This window comes from Phacochoerus africanus, chromosome 1, assembly GCF_016906955.1.
Source record: "Phacochoerus africanus isolate WHEZ1 chromosome 1, ROS_Pafr_v1, whole genome shotgun sequence".
Lineage (NCBI taxonomy): Eukaryota > Metazoa > Chordata > Mammalia > Artiodactyla > Suidae > Phacochoerus > Phacochoerus africanus.
Window position 1 is genome coordinate 94,245,893 of NC_062544.1, and position 14,539 is coordinate 94,260,431.

Sequence of the window (14,539 nt, forward strand, 5' to 3'; positions counted from 1 at the left end):
TAATTCCTAGAGTACTACTGTGGTACACTAATCAAAATCATTTTTGTTTGTTTTGTTTGTTTGATTTGGGGGGGTAGGTGGGTAAAGGGTCAGCATATTAGCCTAAGTTAGACTTATAATGGGCCCAACTGTTCCAAAGACCTGGTGATATTTTTCTCTAGTACCTGAATATTTAATTGGAATTGCCACAATTGGCAACTGACAGAATCACCAGACTGGTTCTCTGAATCTTAGGGTGAGGGAATGTTTATATGTTTTGCTCAATGATAAGTTTCGAGTGCCTAGAATAGTGGCTGGTACATAGTAGGCACCTAATAATTATCTGTCAAATGAATAAATGAACAAGTGAATGAACTCCATCTTAAGACATACAATCTTAAACTTCTTAAAATCTTAAAATAATCTTAATACTTTCTTATCCAAATATCTACACTTTTTATCTAAAAAATTTATTTTCTTATTAACAGTACCTACCTTTGGTAAATGACCATTCAAGTTTCTTATCATTAGACAGATAACCAGTGATTGCTTCCCCAACACCTAAGGGCCACTGACGTTTAGAAAAAGTTTCAACAATCCTGAATTATGTTTTTTCATTTTTCTTAGAGGTTCTGGTTTTAACCTAGCATCTTCAGCATTAGTGAGAGGGCACTATTTTCCTTTCTTTCCTGGAGTGAAGCTACTAGAATCTCAGCTCTATTCCTGCTTTCACCCCCACACTGAAGGCTCATTTGTGTTGAAGTTTGTTTTTGGTTGGCACTAACAGTGAATGAGCATGTTAGGAGTCATAGCGAAAACCTAAAAAATCTGCTTCTTTTACCCTAGGATCTTCCCAGCTCTGCTGCTAAGCCAAAGTGTTCTCAAATACATGCAGTTGGAGAGAGTAAGAGCAAGCATTGCTCAGACTGAAAGTTTTGTAAAATAGTTCCTTAGCAATATTAGCAACAAACTTGTACTTAAGAAGAAAAGGAAATAAAAAGCTAGCACACTGACCTGAGTGATGTAGATGACTTTATGCAGCTGGATTAAGATCTGCTGAATAGGATCACTGATCTGACGTACTTTCCTCTGGGACACAGCAATTCCTGCAGATGCTATGGATGACAAGTTCTGCAGTTAATCAAGACCTTGGTGTTCCTCTTCAAAAGTGGTATTAGTGGAAAATGGAGTAAAATTATGAAAAATTTTAAAGTAAAAACCATCATACTATCAATAATACAATTTGTAGGGACCTTGAAACACTTCAATATTTTATGATATGGGAGGCACAATTCCTTCCCTCTACTTCTGACTTCTAAGTAACATGACAATGTCATCATTTATAACATCTGACTGCTATCACTTGGAAATTTTCCCTGCAATTACAGCAGATTGCCACCGGGAGTCACTGTTGTCTTGGAATCCTGTGGCTACTGAAAAACTGGACTTCAGATTTGTGCAGATAAGAAACTATCACACTTAAAATTGTTAAATTAATTATGTCATCAATATGAAATAAAACAAATTTTAATTAAAGCCACTAAAATGCAAATATTAAATAGGTAATCTTAAAGAGCAAACAAAAAACCAATGAACTATAAATTGCAATAATCAAGGTTTGAAAATTATGTTACTTTCAAACCCTTGATTATTACAAATTATGATTTTTACCTAAATTTGTCTTCATGTCTAAATAAGACGCATTTATAATTTATCCTGTATTCTCATCATAAATCCACACCACTTTCACAGTTCTAGGCTAGCTTGATGACAAACTGCTTTCCCAGATTCACATGTCATAGCCCATTCTCAATTTTGTGGAATGTAAAACTCTTTAAAAGAATGGAGTCACCCCTATATTAATTACAAAGGTCCCTCTGCCTCCTTTCACCCTCAGACCCACACTTTCATTTCACCGGAGAAAAAGGAAGAGAGACTTCAGATATGTGAGTGTATATTATCCTCTCTCCCACCTTCCTGATCTTCCCCTTCCTCCCCATAACCTGTAGCATGCTTTGTGAAATAATGCTTTTCTTGCCAATTTCTCTTTTTTAATGAAAAGCTCCAAAGTCCTTCTTTTCCAAACAACCTTGAGCCTGTATGAAATTAAATGTGAATACAATCATTGCTTTAGCAACAGTTAAGATTTTGAAAAATGATTCTTATATAAATATTTTCTCAGAAAGCTTGCATATTTTACCATAAAATTTTTATTTTCAAATATTTAAAGAGAAAATTTAATGTGGTCATTAAAAGAACCAACTTGTTTTGTTATTAGCATATGAAAATTTATATTTAGAACACAAACCACAAAAAAAGAAAATAAATATAACAATTAATGAAATATTATTTTCCTTATGGGTATTTTTACTGAGTTGGTTGAGAAATTCACACAAGAAATAATCTAGTTCTAGTTCATCTACGTTTAATACCTTCTTTATTTTTTATTATTTTTGGTCTTTTTGCCATTTCTTGGGCTGCTCCCGTGGCGTATGGAGGTTCCCAGGTGAGGGGTCTGATCAGAGCTGTTGCTTCCGGCCTATGTCAGAGTCACAGCAACATGGGACCCAAGCTGCTTCTGCGACCTACACCACAACTCATGGCAATGCTGAACCCTTAACCCACTGAGCAAGGCCAGGGATCGAATCCTCAACCTCATGGTTCCTAGTCAGATTCGTTAACCACTGAGCCACGACGAGAACGCCTACCTTCTTTAAATGTTTAAAATGTAAAGAAACTGTCTCCTCTGGAAACTGTGTCTAACTTCTTTTAAGCATTATTTACTTGACCATTAAAATGCGGTCCAATAAATTACCCTTGGTAAATCAGAAAGAATAAAGGTAGCTCTGAAATGCAAAACAAAAGCTGGAGGTAGCTATCTGCTCCAGCCTGTAGAGATGGCCAAGTGTACATACATGTTTTCTACAGTGGTGCTTGCAGAAATGATCACTAAAACGTAATTCTTTGTTTGCCTAGACTGATATCCCAAATTAATGCAACCAAGTTGATGCTGCTACAGGAATACTAACTTTGCATTTTCTGAAATTAGAGAGCTTTTTTTTTTTTATCACATTTATGTTGACTACTTTATGTTTCTGGCATGTGGACTTAACATTCATAGGTAACAAGTTAAAATCTCACAGCGTGGAAGAGAGTTCTTAGACTTGTGTTGACATTTTTGAGTGGGTGTCACATGGCTTTGACTCTACTTGCCACAAGAACTTGCTAATCCATGGCAGGGATAATTATCTAGAATGCCTGTCTTCTAAACCACTCAGTTAGGTGTGTAACTTAAAATTGTTTTTCTTGGAGTTCCCATCATGGCTCAGCGGTTAAGGAACCTGACTAGCATCCATGAGCCATGAGCACACAGGTTTGATCCCCGGCCTTGCTCAGTGGGTTAAGGATCTGGCATTGCCATGAGCTGTGGTGTAGGTCGCAGAAACGGCTCAGATCCTGCATTGCTGTGGCTGTGGCGTATGCCGGTGGCTACAGCTCCGATTTGACCCCTAGCCTGGGAACCTCCATATGCCACAGATACAGCCCTAGAAAGACAAAAAAAAAAAAAAATTATTTTCCTTAAGACCTTTGACCCACTACTCTCTCAATCCCAATAAGTCCTTGCCTTTTAAAAATAGTTTTGACTGCTTACTCTCTAAAAAAGAAAATGTAAAATGTATATTTACCCATGCCCATTGCAAATCAAGCAAAACCATGTAAAACAACCTAAGTATCACAGAAGAGACTCAAGGATCCGTGGAACTACCACCCATCCGTCAGCCACCCCCCCAGAAGTAACCTCTGATATCAGCCTGGTGTATTGCCTTCCAGTTACTTTTCTATCCATTTACATAACTCAATGTTTATCTTCAGAACAATATTTTTCAAACTGTGAGTCCTAAAGCAGTTTAATGAGTCATGACCAGCATTCTGAGAAGTGGAATGCAATCCCATGAAATGAAATACAACAGGATAGAAAAATCTCAGAGTGCACTGCATGTGCTAAGAGTCCACTCAGTCGAGATGTAAAATGTGTGTCTTACTGAGGGGCATTTCCAAAAAGACTTTGAAAGCTACTATTGTAGAAAATCTATAGTATTACCTCATGCTGTCTTCCCCTCTTTTAAAATAAGTAGTGACACAAGACTATTTTACAATTTTTCTTCTCAGTCTGTCATGGAGATTTCTTTTTGCCAGCACACTCAATTATAGCTCATCTTTATAATCACTATTGACTAGCACTACATGTTCTGCATGCATCCTAGTCTCTCAGACACTACTGTCTTGATGGGAACTTAGTCTGCTTTCAATTTCTCATGACTATAAATGATGTTGCAGTGAGTACACGTGTGCATACCTCACTGTGCATAAGCACAGGAGTTGTCAGGGTAAATAAGGAGAAATTATATAGCTGGATTTTGAATACACATATTTCCTATGTTAACAAATTTATTTTATCTTATTTTACTTTTCGCCATACCTACAGAAGTTCTCAGGCCAGTGATCGAAACCTATAGCACAACAGCGACCTGCACCACAGCAGTGACACCAGATCCCTAACCCACTGAGCCACCAGGGAACTCCACCAAATACATTTTAAAGTGGCTGAATTAATTTGTATTTTGACAAGAAGAGAATCTATTTTTCTATACTGTGATCAAAACTACATATTATCAGTCATTTGGATTTTGCAAATCTGATTTTGTTTTATTTTGTTTATCTGAGTGCTGATGAGGTTAGTGCACTCCTTTGGTGAGTTTTCTGTTTGTGTGTTTGGTGTCCCAAACTTTTTTTTTAATCGATTTGTATTTTCTCTTTGTGTGTGTGGTGTCCCAAACTTTTTTTTTTATTGATTTGTAAATGCTTTTTACATTGTCTGAATACTAATCCTTGTACTGCATTTTACATGTTAAAAGTATTTTCACCTAATCTGTTACTTCTTTTCCATTTAAAGGGCAATTCCCAACCCCATCACCTAGACCAAAGTGAGACTAAAGGTAATTTTTAGTCTTGCCACCCAAACAGTCTCTCAGGCACCTGCTGCTCTATCGTAACAAATCAGGATTTCATGACCAGTTCAGCAGTCTGGGGTATTCTGGCAGGATTACTGAGATGTGAGTAATCCAGGGGTTAGGACTGGGGAGAAAAAGAAAATTTGAGACTGGTAATGTTGGGAATCTGACTGTAACATTTGCAAACCCTCTTGATTTCCTGAACAACTTTAGCTAATCCTGGGTAGGAGAATTATTATCCCTCTTTTTCTACTTTATCAAATCACTATTTTTTATATTCACCATCACAAAATGTATGTTTAGTCCTTTGTAATTTCAGGAAAGCAAATATGATAAAAATCTAAGTAGGTATTTTAAAAAAAATTTTATTCTTTATTTAAATATTAATAACCAATTTCATGGCAAATATTGGCCATATCATTTTGAGTTTTAAAGCATCTCTCAATCTTTCAGATTAGCACACTGAAAATGCCATGCTTCTCAACTATTCCCAAAAATACAACACACATTTACATTGACAATTTTACTCTATTTTATTAAAACCAATTTGTCTTTTAAAAAAATAGAAGCTGGTCATATCTCAGTGTCAATCATATACAATATACCCATGATAAATATCTATATGATTCCTACTACAAATGAGTATTTGGTCCCATTAAAATTCAAATAAAACTAGTTTAAAATTGGAACATTCCATATTCCTTTCAAGGTTTTATTAAAATAGTGAAATTAATTAATGTTTTAAAAGTTAGAAGGAAATTACAAAATTCATTACAAGATGCAATTAACTTAAAAGTGTCAAAAAGTTATATTTGCTAGATTACCGTGTGGTGAGGATGACACCAAAAAGCTACTGTTTCCCTTTGGGGCAGCAGGGAGGAGGCCCTGGGAAGGGTTTTACAAGCTTAGTCTCATGTTCTCCTCACACCCATTCTGAAGAGTGTTGTTTTATCATTTTATAGGTGATTGAGATAAGGAAACTGTAGAACCAAGATTGCAGAGTCGGGACATGAACTAGGCGGGCCCTAAGGTCTACACTGACTCAGCCTCCTACTCGTCATTGGGAGATGTGAAATCATGGACAATTCCACTGCTTACCTCAAATGTAACATAATATATATGTTCTTCCCCAGGCCTGAAACACTACTTCTCTTCTTAAAAGGAGGTGCTGCTTTTAACACATTTTTTTTTTTTTGTCTTTTTGCCATTTCTTGGGCCGCTTCCACGGCATATGGAGGTTCCCAGGCTAGGGGTCCAATTGGAGCTGTAGCTGCCAGCCTACGCCAGAGCCACAGCAACACAGGATCCGAGCCGCATCTGCGACCTACACCACAGCTCACGGCAACGCCGGATCGTTAACCCACTGAGCAAGGCCAGGGATCAAACCAGTAACCTCATGGTTCCTAGTCGGATTCGTTAACCACTGAGCCACGATGGGAACTCCTGCTTTTAACACATTTTAACTGTACCTTTGAGCAAATATTTTTGGAAAGCATGTGCATGTAATAAACTGGAGTTACTAGGTCTCTGCAGCCTGTGCACTGGTCTATATTCTGCTTTACCATCTCATGATGCATTACAATAGCCTTGTTAGCTCCCATTCCTGGTGCTTCAATAGTTAATTTACACTATATGCCCAGTCTACTGAAACTATAATTCACAACCCCATCCCAGAAGCTCTTAATTACTACAAATTGAACAAAAGATAGAGTACACATATTCCTCCAGCTGACCAAGGTATTGTATCAACTTACTATTTTTCTGAACTCCCTTTGTTAAGAATCAGTAATTTCCGAACAAAGAGGGAAGAGAACATTTGCAGCAAGAAGAGCTCCCTATAAAAGGAAAACTTATTCTCCCTTTATGAAGGGGTCAAAATATACATTTCCTTTGTAAAATGAAATAAAATGACTGAATTATAGTTTAAATCTTCAAATGCTCAGCAATCGTCCTGTGTGCCCAGCAGTGCAGAAGGCACCAGAGCTCAGACACAGAACGTTGCATGGGCGGTCCACCCAGAGAACCACAGGAGGGGGGTTGGAGGAGATGCAAATGTTTCATTTGAGAAGATCATGGAGAATGATGGCTTTCTGTAGGCACAGGACATGGATTTGGTGTGAGGGAAGGTATATTTGAGTGGCAGCTTCTAAAGAGAAGAAATAGTTCCAGCAAATGACAGGAGTCAGCTCAGTGAGAGCCACACCTGGAGAACAGCCCAGTGTCCATTTCACCCTGAGTGCAGCGATATGAGAAGGTACAGTACTGGGCACAGCTGAAGAGGTAGGCAGGGGCCATCTACAATGGTGATTTCAGCACAAGTGACCTTGTGAGACAAGGCCTAGGGCCTAGGTCAGTCCAGGCATGGAACAGCACACACAGTGACTGTCTGTGGACAGTGGGAGCCGTGGAGGGGCCAAAGCTTGGAACCAAGTTATTGGGAGAATGACTCCCATGGGAGGAGATGTAAGTGAGAGAGAAGATGATGACCAGGGGAGTGGGTGTGGGATTTCTCCCCACACAGACCAGCAGATGGCTCTACAATCAGACAGAAATTATTAGGAAGAGACTCAACAGATGGACTTAGTCCACTACAGCCTTCCCCTGGGCAGAATTTCCAGGGACTGGCAGGATGCTGCATCGAAGTCCCAGCACCTTTCACTCTGCAGTGATCAGGCTCCTTCCACCTGATTTCTTCCCAGACTCAGAAATAGATTGTTTCAAGGCCAAAGAAGCAAGGTTGAAGGTTTTGAGGCCCTTCTTTCTTGAATTCTGGCTGCATCACCTTTACATAATACACCTCACCTCCTGCTCAGGCTTAATTCATGTGTGTGAGGATCAGGGTTTCGTCTAATTCCAAACTCTCTATGTCTTTAGTTAATGTTGCTAAGTCCCTTAAAATGGCAAGATGCTATGTGGGGAAATTGCTGCTGCACTATTTTCCACAATTTACTTTGGGCCTCACAAGCCTCCCATCATCAAAAAGCAGTGTGTGAGGCGAACACTGCCCCACAGTGAGAAGGGAGAGACGGTACATTCTTGGGTTTTAAAAAGCAATAGTCTAAGCAGAAGACAGAGAGTCACAAGACCTGTGACTGAACAAACTCTTCCTGTCCCTCCTGGATAAGATAAAAGCTTCTCTAAGGAAGCAGGACAGACACAAGGAGCAGAAAGTCTTGGAAGAGATTCAAATTCCAATTCACTTGGGTGAAGTCTGGGGTGCGGGCAAAGAAAGGGGCACGATGACTGATGGAACCCTGTTTGGGGGTTCAAGAGTGGTAAGGCTGGGGGCTCGTTTCCCGCAGGGAACTCTGGGAGGTCCTAGCCATGTAGAGGTCCCCCCTGCACCATGTGACTGGGGATGGAAGGAAGAGAGTCAGCTCTCGAAGGTGTCAGGGAACAAGGAGGCTCTGCTCAGCCTCAGTGTCTCCAGCCCAGAGAGCGGGAGAGCAGGCCAGGCTTCCCAGCCCTGAGAGGGTGAGCTGACAGCAGGAGTGCTTCCCCAACAGAGGTCCCACCTTCACGTCAATGGGCCACAGCTACGAAGAAGAAAGTGGACAGGAAACTGGAAATCAGACAGGGCTGTGCCCACTTCTCAGGAGGGCAACGTGGAAGGGTGACCACACTCAGAGCAGATACCAGTTCAGGCAGTCTCAGAGTCCCAGTACCTGATGCCAAATGAATCTTTGGAACCAAATACCACCCATGGAAGAAGAAGAAAGAGAAGGGTAATCCTGTTTGTCTGACTTTAACCCTGACATAACAAAGAAATCACCAACACATCAAAATTTGCCTTTAGGTTAATTGATTATGTTTTCTGATATGTGGAGCAGGGGATCAATATAAAAATCAAGTTCAGTTTTGGGAGAATATAAAGAGTTAGATTTTTTGTTTTCTCTTAAATTTGTGACCTAAAAATAATAATCATTTGGCCTAGTATATTCAGCCTGGCTTTTCTCCACTGATTTAGTTGCTCCTAGGCTATGAGCTGATCACTAATCAAGTCATGCTGGCTCTATAATTCCTATTAGAGAGAACTATTTTTTCTCTCAAAGTCAACTCTCTCTCTCCTTTATTTATTTATTTATTTATTTATTTATTTATTTTGCCTCTGCCTGCAGCATATGGAAATTCCGAGGCCAGGGATGGAACATGTGCCACAGCAAGGACCAGAGCCACTGCAGTGACAACACTGGAACCTTAACCTGCTGAGCCACATAAGAATTTCTAAAAGTTAACTCTCTCTCTGTTGTTGTTGTTGTGGTGGTGGTTGTTGTTGTTGTTGTTGTTTTGCTTTTTGGGGTCATACTTGAGCCATATAGAGGTTCCCAGGCTGGGGTCAAATTGGACCTGCAGCTGCCAGCCTACTCCACAGCCGTAGTAACTCGGGTCCAAGCCACATGTACAACCTACACCACAGCTCATGGCAATGCCAGATCCTTAACTCACTGAGTGAGACCAGAGATCAAAACCAGGTCCTCATGGATACTAGTCAGGTTCATTACCACTAAGCCACAACAGGAACTCCTACATTAGCAGTTTAAATTTGGGTTTGACTGACACTTGTAAAAATTTACATTTGACCTACACAAATAGCAGCCACAACATTAAAATGTACCCTACTAACTTGACAAAGAATAAATTTCTCATAATTTGTTTTGATATGATATAATTGTCACAAATATACAATATCATTTTCCCTACCTCCACAGGAAAGGACTGTTGCTTTTTTATATATAAAAGACTCTAGACATTTTTCCCAGTTTAAAATATCCAGTTGTTTAATTTATTGCCACTACAAAAAACGGAACTAATTGTTTAAAAAACTAACAAAAAATTAATATACAGAAATCTGTTGATTTTCTATAGACTAATCATGAACTATCATAGAGAAATTAAGTAAATAATCTCATGTACACCCATATCAAAAAGAACAAAATACCTATGAATAAATTTAACCAAGAAACTGAAAGACCTGTAACCAAAAAACTCTAATACACTGAAGAAAGAAACTGAAGATGACAAAAAGAAATGGAAAGGTATCCTGCACTCATGGATTGGAAGAAATAATATTGTTAAAGTGTCCATACCACCCAATGCATCCACATATTTAATGCAATGCCTATGTTTACCAATGACATTTTTCACAGAACTAGGACAAATAGTTTTAAAATGTGTATAGAGCCACAAAATATCCCAAAATTATAACACTTCTGGATTTCAGACTATATTACAAAGCTAAAGTAGTCAAAACAGTATGGTACTGGCACAATACAGGCACACAGATCAATGCAAGAGTCCAGAGAATCCTGAAATAAACCCACATACATTAACCTATGACAAATGTCACTTAACCTATGACGAATGAGGCAAAACTATACAATAGAGGAAAAAAAGTCTTTTCAACAATTGGTGCCGGGAAAACTGAACAGCTCCATGTAAAAGAATGGGATTAGAATATTTCCTCATACTACATACAAATATAAACTCAAAATGGAGATTAGAGATTTAAACATAAGGAATTTCCATTGTGGCTAGTGGTAACAAAACCTACTAGAATCCTTTAGGATGGGGGTTCAATCTCTGGCCTCACTCAGTGGGTTAAGGATCCAGCATTGCTGTGAGCTGTGGTGTAGGCTACAGATGCAGCTAGGATCTGGCATTGCATAGGCTGGCAGCTACAGCTCCAATTTAACCCCTAGCCTGGGAACTTCCACGTACCATGGGTGCAGCCCTAAAAAGACAAAGAAAAAAACACTTAGATGTAAGACCAGAAACCATAAAACTAGAAGAAAACATGGGCAGTATACTCTTTGACATAGGCCTTAGCAATGGTTTTTGGATGTGTCTCCTCAGGCAAGGAAAACAAAGGCAAAAATAAACCAATAGGACCTATAAAAGCTTTTGCACAGTGAATCAATTGACAAAATGAAAAGATAACCTACTGAATAGAAGCTATTTGCAAATGATATGTTTGAAAAGGAATGAATATTAAAAATACTTAAAGAACTCATACAACTCAATATTAAAAAAAAAACAATTAAAATATGGGCAGAGTACCTGAATACATACTTTTCCAAAGAAGAAATATGGATGGCCAACAGGCACATGAAAAAATGTTCAACATCATTAATCATCAAGGAAATACAAATCAAAAACCATCTTGAGATATCACCTCACACCTGTCAGAATGGCCATTATCAAAAAGAACAACAATTAAATGCTGGCAAGGATGTGGAGAAATGGAACCCTCCTACACTGGTGGGAGCATAAACTGGTTCAGCAACTATGGGAAACAATATGGAGTTTCCACAAAAAATTTAAAATAAAACTACCACATGATTCAGCAATCCCACTTCTGGGGATCATCTGAAGAAAACAACTAATTCAAAAAGATATATGTGCCCCAATGTTCAGAGCAGTGCTATTTACAGTAGCTAAGATGTGGAAACAACCTAAGTATCCATCAACAAATGAATGGATAAAGAAGATGTGGTATATATAGTCAATGGAATATTAATAACCCATTAAAAAGAATGGAATTCTGCCATTTGCAGCAACTTGGAAGGACCTAAAGAACATTATGCCTAGTGAAATATCAGACAGAGAAAGATGAATACTGTGTTTTCATATATACATGGAAATCTAAAAAATAAAGCACACAAGAAAATAACAAAAGAGAAACAGACTCTCAGGTACAGAGAACAAACTAGTGGTTAGCGGGGGAAGTGGAAGAGGTGCAATTAGGGGAAGGGATTAAAAGATACAAACTACTAGACATAAAATAAATAAAATACAAGGATGTAATGTACAGCACTGGAAATAGAGCCAATATTTTATAACTCTAAGTGGAATATAATCTATCAAAATAACAAATCACTACGTTTTACACCTGAAGCTACTATAATATTGTAAAATCAACTATACCTCAATTTTTAAAAAATTACCCACCCAGAGAACTTTTGGATGATTTAACTGAGGTTCCTGAGGCTAGAGGCACTTAAAACAGCATAATGTTACATAGTAAGTAGATCAAGTACCAAAGGTACTCCTTTTCTAGTTTTCTTTTCTACTGATTATATCAAGGATTAAGTTTCAGTATGGAGTATGCATGTCACCACCATTTCTCACATATTAGCTAACATTCCTTCATAACAAAGAAAATGGATCTTAGGATAAGCAGAAAATAGTAACTACTTGAATTTAATAATGTTGTCCTGCTTAGATTTGCATTTATTTTTTATAATGGTCACCTCTTTATGACAAGTGTCACCTGATTTCCCATTTCCCTTTAAATAACTTTAAGTTGAGAAGGTAAGTCAAGTTAAAGTAATACAGATGGTACTCAGATATGGCCAAATTTGTGCAGTGGTAATCCACAAGTGACAAAGGTTAGGGAAATGGAGCTAAAATAATTAACTTGTGTAAAGTGTTTATTTGTTCACTGATTCCATGTTAATTACTGTTAAAATTTTCATCCATTCAATATAAAAATTCCTAAATTTACATATTTGATGGCAGAGAACTAGTCTTTTATTTAACCTAGAGAAAATGCATAAAATAAATGATTAACACAATCTAGTTATTAAAAGACAGAACAAGAGGATTTTAATAGCATTAACCTGAAGCAGGTTCATGGTTATTTGTTCTATAGGATTTTGGAGATGCATTAAATTCTGCTGTATGACCACAATATGAACCTAGAAGTCCACATTTTAGGAATACAACATAGGCAAGAACACATATGTTCTGGCCATACCCGCAGCACGGGGAAGTTCCCAGGCCAGGGATCAAATCCATGCCATAGCAGCAGCCCAAGCTGCTGCAGTGACAATGCCAAATCCTTAACCTGAGAGCCACCAGGGAACTCCCAAGATCACATTCTAGTACAGCTACCTGGCACTCTAAAATAATCTCACCCTTTGTTCTGCCATAGCACATGGAAAATGATGTTCACATACTATAGTCCTGAGAGAATACCCAGGTTTTGACAAAATTCTCTCCTCTCTGACAATTTTTCCTAGAACACTTAGGCAATGTAGGACTATAGCTATTGGTTATATATAGTGGAATGAATACCAATTTGCAGACAAGATGACCTAAGTGGATGGGGCTGCTATCAGTTGTTTGTGATTTGATAAAGTAACAAACAGCCCAAGTTTACCTGAAACATTTTAAAAAGTATGACCTTTATAACACACAGGAAAACCATTTTTCCTTAAGTTGAAGGAAAGAGAGATTTGTTTTTTTTACTGGAAAGTGGAATAACTCATGGGTAGTAACCCCAATTTTCTCCTATACATTGGTGTGTTCTACAATATTAGTAGAAACTAATGGCTCCTTTATAGATAAACTTTGGCATTCACTGACAACACTTAAAATGCCACAGCATAGTGTGTTTTAAATTTAAAATATATGGAATTCCCATCATGGTTCAGTGGTTAATGAACCTGACTAGTACCCATGAGGATGTGAGTTCAATCCATGGCCTTCCTCAGTGGGTTAAGGATCCAGAGTTGCCATGAGCTTTAGTGTAGGTTGCAGATGCGGCTCGGATCCTGCGTTGCTGTGGCTGAGGCTATGCCTGTACCTGTGGCTAGCAGCTATGGCTCTGATTCGACCCCTAGCCTGGGAACCTCCATGTGCTGTGGGTGCAGCCCTAAAAAGACTAAATAAATAAATAAATTTAAAATATAAGAATCAGTAAATTTTTAAAACGTAGATGGTATAACAAACTGCAGTCTAAAAAATATGTTAACTATGCTAAATAGTTCTTTTAAATATCCAAATATCTGGTCAATTTCGCTGACATAAAGTCAAGTCTTAAACTAGCTAACTCAACATGCCCTTTAGGAAAAGGATTTCCTATTACGAATCAAAACAAGATTGCAAATTGCTTACATATGCATGTGCTCTGCTCTCATTATTAAAAAATTATTTTATTTTATTTTATTTTTTTTGCTTCTTAGGGCTGCACTTGTGGTATGTGGAGGTTCCCAAGCGAGGGGCTGAATTGGAGCTATAGCTGCTGGCCTACGCCACAACCACAGCAATGCCAGACCCGAGTTGTGCCTGCAACTTACACCATAGCTCATGGCAACACCCAATCCTTAAACCACTGAGCAGAACCAGGGATCGAACCTGTGGTCCTCATGGATACTAGTCAGATTTGTTTCTGCTGAGCCATGACAGGAACTCCTTAAACAATTATTTTAGCTTCATGATTGTGTTATGAGCTTACCTTATGCCAAAATAGCAGGAATAGAGCATGGTCAACATGACAGCCTTGGACATCTCAATAACAAAGCTATCTCTTTTTTGCATCTATGCTGATCAGGTAAATGGCCCAAAACTCTTAAATTCTTCCAAAGTGAATTTAATAAATGTGGAGACATGGACCAATATAGTAAATCAATTCACATCTATGTTCACTATACATATTAACTCTACAAAAGAACGTAAATTAAGGAGAATATTAAGCAATAATTCCAAATTAACCAAAGTAGTAAAAAAGAATTTTATACTCGAGTCATACACCTATGTTAAGCACA

At 38.2% G+C, this 14,539-nt stretch overlaps 1 protein-coding gene across 3 annotated transcripts in view; it reads right to left on the bottom strand.

Moving 5' to 3' along the window:
- NEK10 (NIMA related kinase 10) overlaps nt 1-14,539 on the bottom strand; it is a 179,817-nt gene that overhangs the window by 27,900 nt on the left and 137,378 nt on the right. For all 3 annotated transcript variants that reach the window (XM_047769255.1, XM_047769253.1, XM_047769248.1), the window contains one exon: nt 994-1,094. In XM_047769255.1, coding sequence (XP_047625211.1) covers nt 994-1,094 — 101 coding nt within the window. The remainder of the gene's footprint in view (nt 1-993; nt 1,095-14,539) is intronic.